Below are 15,012 nucleotides of genomic sequence, written 5' to 3' on the forward strand. Positions count from 1 at the left end.
CCCATGTATGATGTGTGCAGGTATACATACACACATGTGCAAGGATGTAAAAAAGCTATCATATTTACAGTAAGAAGTCAATAATAAAGAAAAGAAAGGAAGTGCTGATGTATTTCTCTGTCATCATCGTGCTTAGAACTCAGCAGATGAAAATCAAAGCTCCAATCCGAACTCCTTCCAACGTTGCTTGAATGCATGCATTCCCGTTCTAAGGGGCTTGTTGTTGTTTTTATTAGAGTTTCAGAATAGTTCTTATATTCCTTTATAATTCATTTCAGGTAAGTTTACATCACTCATTTTCCCCATGAAAATGGGAAGGCCTTCAAGTATTACTGTTGTAATATCTCTTCTGCTAGTAGTATCGCCTACCGAGTATACTACTTATATTTTGAAGACTGAATTCAGATTCATCTTTAATTTTGAGTCTTTTTGGAAAATTCCAGCTTATTCTTTAACAAAATTTCATGCTGTTTTTTCGGCACTTGATTTATTTATTTTTTAAAACAATTCTATTCTAGAAAAAAAAAGATATATGCACCAATCCATATAAAACAACTCTGAACACACACAGTTGATGCTTCTAAAACTGTTGAAAAACCATCGGAAGTTCAATTTTCTTGTGGCCGGGAGAAAGAGAAGGAAAACTGTTTTCCTTCCCTCAGTTTATAGAAAGCAAATGTAAGAAAGTAAAGGTTAAGCATCCATCAGGGGAAGATATATTCCTCAAATTCCAATGAAACCTTATATTTTATTCCCAATGAATACAAAAATAATGGAAATATAAATTAGGGTCCATAAACTAGTGTATATTAAATGTCCAAAGATCATATCAACCAAGCAAGGTTTAAAACTAGCTGGAGTGTTATATTATTGTAGATTTAGTATGACTTGATCTATCTAGTTTAACATTTAAATTCTCCTCTTAAAATCAATTGATCTCCCCACCACAACTAAAAAGGAAAGAAAGAAAATCAATGGAAAGAAGTACAACTTTTAGCACCTTAATGATTTTTTTATTCTTTCAACATGCCACTATGAAAAACATTAACTATATGAGAGCGCCTGCTGTTTTCATCTCATCCAGATGAAATTTATGTGTAGTCTTCCATAGTCATATCAGATATTATTAAGTATCAGTTGGATCTGCTGATGATAAAGTTCAAACTCTGTGTCAAAATGGGTCACTCTTGGAGTTTATTCAGCATACAAAACTTCCAAAATATTTCCCCTCTAATGCAGAATGCATTTAATGATTTTGTAAACAAAATCGTCCATTGTACTTTATGACAGGGCTAGCTGAAAAGCAGTAGTCTGCACATTACTTTAATCTAAAGGAGAAAGTAGTCAAATGTTCTGTCCTTCAACTTTTTATGTTTTTGCACATGAACAAAACAAAATGTAGCTTTGCCTTATTTTCTTCCACCGAATCTTCACAGTCTAAAACAAGGTATCTTTTTATTACCTTCAGTCATTACTGAAGCAGAATTAGATAACTACTACCACCGGGGCAGGATCTACACTACTGCTTTATAACGATATTGAAGTGCACTGACAACTGTTGGGGCCCAGGACACATTCCATATACCATTTCCAAACCGCTCTCAAAGTGATATATCCTGCTTAGTGTAGATCTGGCCTGAGACTAATAACAGTATTACCTGTTTCTGGGTTAGAAATCTTCATCCCAGAAAGCAACATCAGAAGAATTTGCCATTTTATTGAAAGTTACTTTTTGAACTAAAAGATTACACTCTCAGGGGTTTAATAAAGTACCCATTCATAGCCACAAGTTGCCAGCCTCCACTGAGAGGACAATGCCCTAATCCATGGGCGGCACATAAACCCATGGATTATGGGCATTATTTATTCCCCACCTATCTGGTTATTCTATGCAGTACCACCTGCTTCGCTTTAGTTGACAGCCAGCAAGGAAGCAGATGGCTATATCTCCTATACTGATGTTATATGAACATCTAAAAAAGAGAACAGCAGTACCACAGAAGCCCAAGTACAGCCTTTTTTTTATTTTTTACAATGGATAGTATCTTCTGGGCTATTTTGAAATTAGTGAAATGACCAAGGAGGCTATGGATTTCACAGCAAACCTAAGAGAGAATCAGCTTTCTATTACTTACAGTGCATTTTTTCTTAATTCGTTCTGTCTGTTGCAAGGCGTTCCCCACCCACCCACCCCAACAATAAATCTCCTACAAGAAGGAATACTAGAATTTATTGTTACAAAATCCCCATGTCCAGAATTTTCACAGGCATTTACGTTGGGGTAGCCAAGCATTATTCTAATTACTTAAAATATGGCCTAGTTTTCGAGGGCATTAGGGTTAGATCTAGAGATCCCGTGGGCAGAATTCTACCCATAGAGTTGGATTTAGCAGACATTTCCTGCAGACAAAGGGCATCTTCTGGGAGGTTTCTGATCCAACAGGGGAATCCCACTGGTGGAAGAGCGGGGTGATGGTAGTGGTGGTGGGGAGACACACCTTCGTTTATCCCTCCCTCCCCCTGTAGTTCCCTACACCCCCTGAAAATCTGCCCCTCATGCCTGGAATGCTCTTCCAGAACACCTGAGAACTACCAACTCAATCACAGCTTTTAAAACACAGCTAAAAACTTTTCTTTTCCCTATAGCTTTTAAACTTTGAGTTTGTTCTGACTCTATACTGTTAGCTTCACCCTTCCCGGTGCCTGTTTACACTTCCCTGTGCCTGTTTGCATTCTCTTTCCCCCCTTATTGTTTACTACAACTTTATTAGATTGTAAGCCTATGCGGCAGGGTCTTGCTATTTACTGTGTTATCTGTACAGCACCATGTACATCGATGGTGCTATATAAATAAATAAATAATAATAATAATAATAATAATAATAATAATAATAATAATAATAACAGCATGAAAGTTGGCATGCAGGATGTAGGAGAAATCAGCAAAAATAACTCTACCCCTTTTCATCAGCACGAGTTTCCATTGGAGCAAAGATTTGTAGAATGGCAACCCTCATTTCAAGCCCTGATATTTATCTTCCAATTTTTAATAGGTCTTATAAAATTATAAGTGGGTATAGGTTAAATTGACAGGGCAGAAGTACAGCATGAGGCCCTGAAGAAGTTACTGCTCTGAGTTGAATCAAGAAATCACTGCCTGATCCACCAAAGCTGCCATCCCTTTTCCATGTAGGATAAGCTGCCCATGTTTTGAAGCATTCTTCCATGAGGACTACAAGCCTAAGGAAACAAGCGTTTTCACAATTTTACAGATTCATCCTACAATTAAAGCCATGAAGATTCTTAACAAACTAATTAGGATGAGATGCTAGATCAGAAATACGATGTTCAAGGAGAGAAACCGTTAAAAGCTATAAAAAAAGAAAAGAAAAAGGTGTAAAGAGGACTGTTGTGACAGAGCAATGATATGAAAACTGAGTTGCGTTTGAAGTACCTGCATCTTTCTGGAGAATCCTCTCTGTCTTTCCTCCGGAATTTGCTGATGGTATCATCAATTGTGCTCCCGATTTTATCACTCAGCTCACCTAGTTTATCACTGAACGGAAATCCACCTTTGTTTTTATCCCATTCTTCATCCCACTTTGATTTGGGCTCAACATCATACCTTTCACCTACACAATATAGAAAGATAGTAAAATGAATAAAGAGGGGGAAAAGAAAGAGATCAATCCTAAAATGCCACTGAGTCTTGTGAACTGTTTAGATCCTCTTGCAGACCTTTACCTTGTGGCTCAGTGTCATATTTTTTTTAGATTGTAAGCCTGTGGGCAGGGTCTGTCTTAAGAAATATTTTTGTAAGCTGCCTTGAGAACCTTTTTGGCTAAATGGCAGGATAAAAGTGCTAAAATAAATAAATAAAATGTTCTAACTCCACCTTTGTGTGACTGTGGGCTACCATGAAGTTGAGTAAAATTCATTGTGATATTTGATTGACAGTTCCTCCACCCTCTCTCCTCCCCCAATTCTCACGATGGTATGTCATCAGCCATTGTTGCAAATAAAAAAATCCTAGTGGGTCTCCTAGAGTGGCACTCGCTCCTTTCGCTGCTCTTGCCAGGGAACTGTAGCCAGTGGGAAAAGTCAACTCAACGCAACGGAAATCTCCATGGAGCCAGCCACACAACGATTGTGCAGGAACTCTCCTCTGCACAACGTGGATATCCTGCGTGGAGTGTTTTCCAACAAAACCTCCACCATCGTGTGGAGTTTTCCTGCCAGACAACACATTTCTCAACGGTGGTGTACAAATTCCACCATGGAATTCTAAAACCACCGTTGGGAAACGTGCTGACTGAATTGAGCCTGAGAGTTTTCAAAGCAAACAGAAAACATTCATAGTGTTGAATCAACATTATTAATAGCATAAAAGGCCAATAATTAATCAGCACAAAATGCATTCAAAAGATGTTGCTTATGACAACCACCCAATAGTAACACATTTTGTAACACATCAGAATGGGGTCAAACAATGCAGGAGCAGGCCAAATATCCCATGGTTATGACCAAGCGTACATGTAATGACAGCCCATGGGTTGCTGTGCAGGAGCAGGAGAGAGCAGGCATGCTACCTGCAGCGCACCAGTCACTTCTGCTTTTAATCCACAACTTACAATCGAACCGTTTGTAGGTTGTTGAGCGTAATGTGCCAGCATGAAGCACTGGGTTGTTTAGGGGCTAAACAAGCCAACAACAAACCATGGGTTAAACACTGGATCTTTTAGCTCCTGAACGATCCAGTGCCCCAGGTTCGCGTATGCCAGTTCATAGACAACTATCAGCCTATGGACAGGCTGACTGTAGGTTACTGCGTAAAAGTGGAAGTGGCAGGCGCATGGTAGGCAAGGGGCTCACTCTCTCCCGCTAATCCCTGACAGCCCAGGGGTTGTTTAAACTATGGGCTGTTGCTTAACCAGGCTGCCAAAAGAAAATGGAATCTCTTCAGAGACTGGGTGTGTTTCAAAACCTTATGAATACAGGAGGAGGCTGTACCAAACCTTGCAAGGTGTGTGAAAACAGATGGCAGTATTTCTAGCCTCAATTACCATTTTAAAAGCTCTTCAAAAACCACTAAGGAATGTGCTAGTTAGGAGTCCTTATTTTCTCAACATGTTGTATCACTATCAAGAATTAGCCAAATAAACAAAATTTGCTTCACAATGCAGAGTACCAAGAACTCCAACTGTCTGCTAACTGTGAGTAAAAAGTGTCAGCATTGCTCAATTGTCTTTAATTTGAAAAAAAAAATCACAAAAGCTAATACACTGAAGATTTAAAACTGACTAAAGACAATGCCCTCAAGAATTCCTAGAATTTCTAAATAAAACTATGGTTTTGCTTGCCGTCTTTTAACCTGAAGGAATAGCCCTGGCACAAGTACATCTTTCACTCTCTGTGCTGAAGTTCCCATTAACTGAGCCACGTTAATTCATAATAGCTAGACATCTAGCTTCCCCATGGGGCAATCCAGTGCATGGTGACACACAGAAATCAAGAGTACTTTAGTCACAGCTGTAATAGTTTACACAGTGAGTCCACCATCACACCCTCCTTAATTAATGAGTCATATGAAAACACCATTCTAGTACATACACATGAGTGACCCACAACCCTCTTTCTGCACGTTTCCAGTAGGTGCATGGCAGCTTTCTTCTAATACTCCAATGAACAAGGCACTTTCCCCACCCGTGCCCCATGTATCCATCAGGCCCCTACAGACCATTGGATTGTGGGGAAGTCCTGGATAGCCCAAAATATGTAACACCAGGCTTCGCTAGGGCAGCTACACTGAAGTACGGAGTTCTTCTGTTCACTGCAGTGAGCATAGCCCCACAACTTCTGGCCAGCAAGCAGACAGCTGTAGAACACTGGAGAGGCCCCACCCGCCTGCTGGCCTTCTATTTTCATTTTTTACCATTGGGTTTAGAAGGTTTTATTTTGAAAGGTTTAGTAAGGTTCACCTGACAGGGGCATTGGTGATGTTGGCTGGGAATTATGGGAGTTGCAGCCCCACGCCTCTGGAGGGCGCCAGTTTCAAGGCAGCTACTATAACGTTAGCCAAACATTATCTGCAGTTTGAGATCAACAACCCCCTCACACACACACACACACACACTGCTAAATAACTCTGCTTCCCCTTTATTCACACCCCAATCCACCCTGCAAAAAATATTTGAAGGGTAGGATGGATGGATGGATGGATGGATGGATGGATGGATGGATATCTATCTATCTATCTATCTATCTATCTATCTATCTATCTTTCTTTATCCCACTTGGGTGTTGCTTTGTCATGGTGCCATCCCGTGTAAAGCATGTACACATCTGTATCACAGCCAAAAATTGTAAAGCTCCACAAGGCCTAGGCTATACGATTCTGATATAAACAGAGACATCACAGCATGCAGGGATAGCATCGCGTAGAAGAGAGAGGGCTTTGTTGCTGTCCAAAGTACTTGATAGTGAGTCCAAAACTAACCAACTAGGCCATGGGTTCTCAACAAGGGGGGAATTTTAGGGTTCCAGGGGGGTAATTGGGACCACTATCCAGCAAAGTATGATGTCCTGTAGATTATGTCTTCCTACACGTTATTAAAAATGTCCCAGAAAAGTGTCATGTCGTCTGCAAAAGCCAGGCCTTTGCTCTCTTTCCCCCCACTTCCCTCGCAATCCTAAAAGTTTCAAGCTTCCCATTTAAAAGGGCAACACAAAGCATGAGGGCTGAGAATGTAGAAGGGGTCATGCTTTGCGTTGCCCCTTTAAATGGGAATAATATAGAAAAAAATAAAAGATTTTCAATATTATATGCATATTATTTGGAATGCACCTTTTGAGTTAGACTATCTTGGGAAGGGGGGAATTATATTCTGAACAATGGTGAAAGGGAGGAATGGAGCAAAAAAGGTTGAGAACCACTGAACTAGGCGGTTTTGATAGAAGTGAGCCATGCAGCCAGAGAAACCAAAATCTAAGGAGCTTGTCCTTCTTGGATTTAATGTAAGGATATTGAAAGGAGTCTTAATGGAAACCTCTCCCACTATATATTTATTATCTTGTCTGTCTCATAGACTAAGGCTGAAATCCTATACTCATTTAAGTCCCACTGAATCCAGTGGGTCTTGCTTCTGAGTGGACATTTATATGTCTGCACTGCTGAGTTCCTCCAATCATCTGGTTATGCAAAGATCTACACCATTCAAGTTATGGTGCCATATATATTTAAAATATTCCTTACACACACAAAACCAAGATAGTACCACAATATGTCAAATGCCCACCCCACCTCCACAGTGCTGGACTTACTGTATCTGAATCCTCCAACACTGTCTGAAGAAACCCCAATATATTTATCTTTGTTTTTCTTTGCCTTTTTCCTCTCTTCACGAAGTCTATCATCATCCTGCGCAAACTCTACCATTTCTTTCACTTTCTGGCGGATATTTATACCTTGGTCTTTGCCATTCTCATCTGTAAAAAAGGGTGCAAAAAGGAAATGAATTAAGCTCAAGCATTAGGTGGCTTGGAGAAATTTAAATGACGTGAACACCATATTTTCCCTAAGAATATGGTATTCCAAAGCACTTCCCTATAATGAGTGAACACTACAATTTTTATGACCACAAATTTCATCTAAAGCTAAGGGATAGCATTTGAGAGCAATTTCAATTTATAAAGCTTCCTAACTGGTGCTCATCTACTAAGGTTAGTCTAAAAAGAGATTTAAAAGCATGATGCATGCTTGGAAATACATTTTTTTGCCCATTTTAACCCATTTAAGGCAACCTTCCCTCTTCACTGAGTTTGGGGTGGGGGAAGCTAGTTTTCATTTCTTTCTTTTTTAAAATGCTAATTGCTAGATTTCTGTCTTGGTTCAAAACTGTATTTTTAAAATGCTGTCAGCTGGAGTGCACTACAAACTAAAATTTGCTTCACTTCTCTAAGCCTCTTTCTTATTCACAACACACACTGGCCTTGCTGCCTTTGCACTGTAAATATTATTTGGTGGGAGGAAAAAAAATCCCCAGCTTCAAACAGATGTGTATGTTTTGGAGCTCTAACCTTTTCTTCCCATATGATTAAAGCTATTCCTTTACACACACCACAGGGGACCAGTCTCTAGTGCATATTTTAATATAAACCCGAACACTCATGTTGTGTTGGTTCTGTTGTTATTAGCCAGTCTTTTCTGCAAGTTCTTGTCTTCACTAATTAATACTCTAGGGTCCCACGTCTTGGATTCTGCACTCTTCACACAACCGGCAATAGTCACATTCTAATTAGAGTGGGGAAGCTTCTAAGCTGGTTCAGGTGACTGACAACTCCAACTACTGTTTTAATTTGCTTATAAGATTTTTCTATCGCTCACCTACAAAGTGGTAATTTTCCAGGGATCGCAAATCATAAATGTGTTCTCTGGCACTTGTAACAACACGCTCTGATCCATTCCTTATGAGGTAAGATAGGAGCAGCAGAGACTATAAAAATACAAAGCACCTTATGATTGCATGAACAAAAGCCATCAGTACTTTCACTGCAATAAAGAGAAGAGCCTAAATGTATAAAAATTAGTAAGCAAAAGCAAGTCTTGTTCCTGTTTAAATAAGCCATTTATAAGCATGTTGTATCTTAAAGCAAGAACCACTGACAAGACAGTGTACACATTTAAAACTGCATTTACTCACTAAGACAAAAAAAAGTAGAACATTAAATCATAAGTCATTTGCGTGAAGAATGACTGTTCTCCAGAAAGAAAGAAAAAACGGTTAAGGCAATTTAAGAAAAAAAAAAAAGATTCTGAACTCCACAGAATGAAACAATTTTCTTTTGTGTCTCTCTTTTTTGCAATTGCCTTATTCCCCAGTGCTTTTCCATTTAAAAGCAGTTTTTATAGCAATTTATCTATGTAGCTTTCTGCAGGAAATGTGTTGATGTACAAAACTCAGTATTTTCAGGTAAATTTAAGGAAACTTCAAAACAAAAATAAGTTGAAAAGTATTTTAATTTTGTGAACTTCCTACAACTTCCAGGATATCCCGCCTTCATTTTTTTAAAAATTGTATCTGAATAAGTTGTTCTGATATAGGCAGAAGCAAGTTTATAAATTGCAACAAACTGAAAGTTTGCAGATAATTCCAAGTATCCTTAGGAACATGAAAAATTAATTTACATTATGCTTCAGGGTAAACAATCACTATAACATGAAAGTACCTTTAAAAAAGGGGGGTTAACCTTGCCTTTCAATTAATTCCATTGATACACAATATTTTAAATTTAAAAGACTTTATTAGTGCTATAGGAAAAAAGGAAAAATTAGTATGGTGGTATTTATGCTGGATGAACATATTCACCAAAGCTCAGTGGGAGGAGGCAGGGTGGGGAGGAGAGGAGACTCAAGTAACGGGTTCTCTCTCCAGTTAAGTTAAAATATAATTCATAAAAATGAGGATTTTTGGGGAGGCCAGTACAATGCATGAAAAGTAAGGAGGTAAATGTGGTATTATTATTATTATTTATTATTATTATTTGCATTTTTATACCGCCCAATAGCCAAAGCTCCCTGGGCGGTTCACAAAAACTAAAACAATTCAAAGTGTAAAACAAACAGTATAAAAACATGATATAAAAATTGATTCCCAAATGGCTTCAAATCGAAGTTTACTTTTAAAGGGAACATTTGGAACATTTTAAAATAAATAAATAAACAGGGCTTTCACTAGAAGGCCAATAAGAGGGTTGTTTGCTTTAAAAGATGAAATTATAGAGGATCCCCTATTTGAAATTTAATGCAGGAATAAAAATCAAAATTGCTAGAAGGGGTTCATATAAGAGCCTTTTCAGAGAGAGAAAAAGAAAAAGAAATCTAGTTTTTTAACACAGGCTTTCCCCCTAAAACATACTCAGAAAAAAAAATCAACTTGATTAAAATCAAGCTCAAACTAATTGCACACAGAGGATATGGAAACCTGTGAAGTTTAGCATGGATATTATGTTAATGAAAGCACAAAACTGAGTTAATTATGACAGGACACTGTGGTAAAATTAAAACATTCAGTTGTGTTTGTTCTTCAGTATGTGCAGTTTAGAACAAAATTAAATCCTGAAAAGATTGTGAAAAGTCATTTATACACATACCTTATAAACTCTCCGCCAGTTCTTTTTGTTGTCTTTTAGCATTCGGGTCCAAAGCATGTTCATAAGTTCTGGAAACTGTTCATACATAAAGGTTGCCCTAAAAAACGAAAGGAAATAAAGGAGGAATTATCTTTACAGTGCTGTTTTCAGTAATGTCTGCTAGGACCTGCATTTGACAGTAGATGGCAGACTTGTTCTAAATTAAAGCTTCATTGCTAAATATAGAGCTACTGAAGTATTTCATATCTAGAATTACTCACTAGATTAGCAATGCTGATAAGTTGTTCCCCCCTCAATGGAAATAATGAAAAAAACTAGGAGTCCCTTGTTATCTTAGCCCATCATGCCATTCATTTGCCCTTTGTGAGAAAACATTATGTATATGAAGAAGCCCCAAGTTCCTAGTTTTGTATTTCTGAAAAATACTTTGCGAGACCCTGGCCCAAAGGAAATCTTTTATGCTACAAATTATAATGCATCATGAAAATAGTTTTTAGTAAATAGTTGCTTGTGGCCATCCTTCTGAGCCTTGTACCATTAATACTCCTCTCTCTTCATCTCATTTATGTATATTCTTCAGAAGTGATGAAGCAGGAACTATATTCTGCATAAAGATGTACCTTTCTTCACTGCTGAGTCAAATTATCACTTACTTGGCAATCTCTCCCATGAGTTGCCCTGAAGGTCCCCATGGATCATCATTGGTTGCTTCTCGAACCTTAGACTCGATTTCTGAATAATTCATAACCACATTGGTGCTGCAAAGAACAGAATTGAATGCATGCCCAGAGATTAGCATCAAAACTGAGAAACACATGAAAACTTAATAATGACACTAGTGGGTACCTTAATGAGATACCTCTACAGGGTGGGAAAGAAAACATCTTTAGTAGAGAAGCTACCCCGAGGACACTGCAACACATTTAACTATCTTTAAGAAGGTTTTACTATTCCATTAACCTTCCACAATACAGATCAGAGACTAGGGATCACATTAGACTTGGAACCAGTCCAGTTAAAAATGGCATTTGGTCAAATTAAAAGTGAAACTGAGCTGTTGAAGATGGCAGCATCCTAGCCATAGCTACTTGCCTCCCTCTGCTCTCTCGCACACACGGCATTTAGCAGGAATCTAGAACTTAATCAGATGAACGATGTATACTTTTTTTAAACCACCCCCAAATGAAAACTAAACAATGTGTCTCATTGTAGGAGATGCCAAAACAATTGCAGAAGCTGGAGAAAAGGTGTTGAGCATTACAATAGGTTCTTAGGCTAAACAAGGTGGGACATGATGGCAAATCTACAAAACCTCCTGCTTTCAGATAAAAATAACATTAAGGATCACCTGTACATTCAAGCCTTGCCTGTAAGGATTTATGCAGAAATGCAAGAAAAATAAAAGCTTTAGTATCAACCATACAAAGTACTTTATAGCCGATACTAAACCTTTTATTTTTTTCTTACTCGTATTTCTGCATAAATCCTTACGGGCAAGATTTGCCTAATTAATATGCCTTTAAAATTTTCAAACCCACTTGGGAAGACAGATTTATTCCCACAGAATATAATGGCTGCATAGATTAGAAAGCTAGACATTTGGATGAGAGAGAATTGCCACATGAGAATTTCAATATGAGGGTCACTTTGGAGCTGCTCTGTCTGAAATAAGAAGTATCATCCAAGTCTAGGAGGAGGAAAATAAATACATCTATTCCTCTACACTAAAAAAAATGCCAGATTGGCAAGAAATGGAGATGTGCTTTCAGATAGTCCTGCTACCAGGAAAGTGGACGTCTTTTTTAAAAATATACATTTAGAGTACACACATGGAGGCATGCAATATTATATAATATAGTTTCTTCAGTTGTCTTACAGTTTGTGCATATAATTTGCCCATTATATACATGTGACTTGGACAAGGAGAAAGTGAGTCTATAGCGCACACTCAGTTATCTGTTTCATAGGATGCAAAAAATATGTTAAAGAGAGCTGTTCCCTGGCTTTTCCCATCCAGAGGCAGAGCTTTCTACTTGCTACTTTTCATATAAAGTCACCAGCATTTGATCCAACTTGGATACCACAATTAATGTAGAGTTCACATTTATGCTGTCCTCATTACTCTCTTGCCATGTTTTATCTGGGTGAATTTCAGTTTGTTTTTCTGAGGACACAGGCAGGGTGCTTGCAGGGATACAGGTGATCATCTCTGCTTCCCTTGGCCGTTGCCCATCTTCTTGAAGACACAGTCCTCTTTTGTAAGGTCAGTTAAACAGTTGCCCTCAGAAAAGCAAGCTTCCATTAGTGAGCAATGAAGAAATTATTAGCTGCGTTTACAAAAACGTTACCAATTCTGAATCTCTAGTTGATGCAGCTTTAATTAAAGAAAATATATCACCCTTGTGATATATCTAAAACATCTTGGTAATGGCTGGCCAGTCTCCACGTTTTCTATTCTCCCACCCATGATTTAGCAGGAGGTTGTGGCTCACCCTAGAGGTAACTGGGCCCATTTCAATCAGGCTAGGTTTTAGGTCACTGAAGGCCTCAGAATGGATATCCCATTGGTGATTCTGAGTCCTTCAGGACCTTTCAACATCATCACTCAATTTCTGTTTAACTGGATCTGGATTTGGTTGGAGAAATAGATACTACCCCATAATGGTTTTTCAAGTCCTAATGGACATTTTGAATTGATAGAGGACAAAAACTGAGTTTAGGCAAAATAGAAATTATGGAAGGTTCCCCCTGGAACCAGATTGTGTGCTTACACCTGTTTTGGATGTGTAACACTCTCCCTGAATGGGCAGGTTTGTATAGAATCCTGGAACCAGACCTAACCCTAGATGTCTGGCGCTGAGGACTGTAGAAGTCTCAGCAGTTACTTTTGACAACATGAAGTGTAACCCCGGAAACTGAATCCAAACAGGGCAATTGTATGATGTGAAGGTACGGAATCCAGGGGCTCAAGGAAGGAAGGAAGGAAGGAAGGAAGGAAGGAAGGAAGGAAGGATGTTAATGCTATCTATGTGTGCTGGCTGGCAATATCCCTGTTTCCATCCTTAAGATCCTCATGAACAAACTAGTGATGGCTGTGGCCAGTAGCTACTGTATAGGCAGCTATCTGCAGCCCCTTTTCTTGAGACCGCAACCATGAGAGGTGTGTTTGGTGGTGGCCACTCCCAGGATGTAGAACTCCCTCCTGAGGGAGGTTAGGTTCACTTCCTCTCCATTAGCTTTCCAACGGCAGGCGAAGACTGCTTTATTCAAGAAGGCCTTTGGCCTGTAAGTTGATCAGTTGGTTGGGTGCTGTTTTATTTTGTAATTCTAAAGTTTTATTGTATTTTAATGTGTTTGCTTGTTTTAATCTATTTTAAATTGTTTTTGTAAGCTGCCTTTGAGTTCCATATTTTGGTAGAAAGACAGGGCATCAATCAATCAAAAAACAATGTCCCTATCAGAAGAACAAATATCTTTTTACAAGCATCTATGCTTTTATAGCTGAGGGTCAACTCTATATGGGGTGACTCTTGAAAAATTTCAGAGCCTTTAACTGATGCAGAACCTGCCCACTTCCTGGCAGCTGCAGGAAGGCAGAATCATTAAGTCACTACAGCAGCAAACGTACTAGCCATTGGTTAGCTTCCAGACTTGCATCAAGGCACTGGTTCTGACCTATGGAGGGTTTTACAGCCCTAGCCCTACATTACTATAAAAAATAGTCTCCCCCCCCCCCCTTGTGAAGTCTTCACACCTCCCCACATTAAGATGAGCCAGGAATGTTATGGCCAAATCTCCCTAATGTGAAGGAGATGAAAACAGCTGCTAGACAGAAAAGACAACTCATTTAAGTGATGGCCTCAAGTTTGGTTCCAAAATGAAATTTGCTATCTCTACACCCCATGAAGCTTAAGAAGAAATGTGAGAAACTATTTTCAACAGTTTGGAGTTATTTTAAGACCGATTTATTGATGTTTATGGTCTTTGTTTACACTTTATTATTTAGCTTAATTTTATTGTATTGTTTTGCTATGACTTGAAAGTAGAGATAAGTAGTAATCAAACCTTTTTTTAAAAAAACCTTACAGTTTTAACAGCAAGAAATCCTTGGAGCCTTAGGGTAAAATTCTATTTTATCTTTTCTGTGCCTAAGGAACGTGTAACTGTGCATCAGAATTAAATAAGTCAACAAATGAAAACCATTACGTGTATTAGAATAAGTGTCAAAACAAAGCAGATCTGTATAGCTGCAATTAGAACTCTATTTATTCACCATTAAAGATCATCTCTTCAAAATATATGGCTCAAGCCTAAAGTTCTGCAATCCCCTTTTACTACAGGCACATGTTAACCTCATGCCATTTTTGATTCCTGTTCATATGGAACTGGTTTTCAAGACAGGCTTTAGAAGTTTTGTAGCTTTCAGCACACTAGTTTCCTTGTCCAATGTAAGGAATACCTGTGGATCAAATGGGAAAGATTCTGTTTTTACAACCTTTCCCCAAGCTCTTGTTCGAAGGGCTGGAGGAAAGAGTCTAAGATGAAGTGTTTCCTACATTTCTCCAAGTTAAATGCTTCAGATTGCAAGTCATGCAGGAAAGAAAAGCCACAAGCACCCATTAACACACACGCGCGCACACACACCAGTTCAGTTAGTAGCAATTAAACTTTCAGGAATAAAGCTAACAGCAAGATTGGGGAAAGTTAAAGAATAAGACACAGCCCCAAACAAGTTACAAACTGCACTAAGTGGAGCAGCAAACTCAATTTCTGAATCTATCCTGCTATAAAAATATTGTTCTCAGCAAACAGGAGAAAGCAGTCATAAATCCCAAGAAGAGATCTAACATTCCAGAACAAAAA

At 38.5% G+C, this 15,012-nt stretch overlaps 1 protein-coding gene across 2 annotated transcripts in view; it reads right to left on the reverse strand.

The window, feature by feature from the left end:
- The window catches only part of CLINT1 (clathrin interactor 1), an 84,188-nt gene that overhangs the window by 26,538 nt on the left and 42,638 nt on the right, over positions 1-15,012 (reverse strand). For both annotated transcript variants that reach the window (XM_063120927.1, XM_063120926.1), the window contains exons 2-6: positions 10,803-10,907; positions 10,150-10,246; positions 8,384-8,492; positions 7,321-7,485; positions 3,455-3,632 (exon numbers count right to left, since the gene is read on the reverse strand). In XM_063120927.1, the coding sequence (XP_062976997.1) occupies positions 3,455-3,632; positions 7,321-7,485; positions 8,384-8,492; positions 10,150-10,246; positions 10,803-10,907 (654 nt within the window). The remainder of the gene's footprint in view (positions 1-3,454; positions 3,633-7,320; positions 7,486-8,383; positions 8,493-10,149; positions 10,247-10,802; positions 10,908-15,012) is intronic.

Source organism: Elgaria multicarinata, chromosome 3 (assembly GCF_023053635.1).
Source record: "Elgaria multicarinata webbii isolate HBS135686 ecotype San Diego chromosome 3, rElgMul1.1.pri, whole genome shotgun sequence".
Lineage (NCBI taxonomy): Eukaryota > Metazoa > Chordata > Lepidosauria > Squamata > Anguidae > Elgaria > Elgaria multicarinata.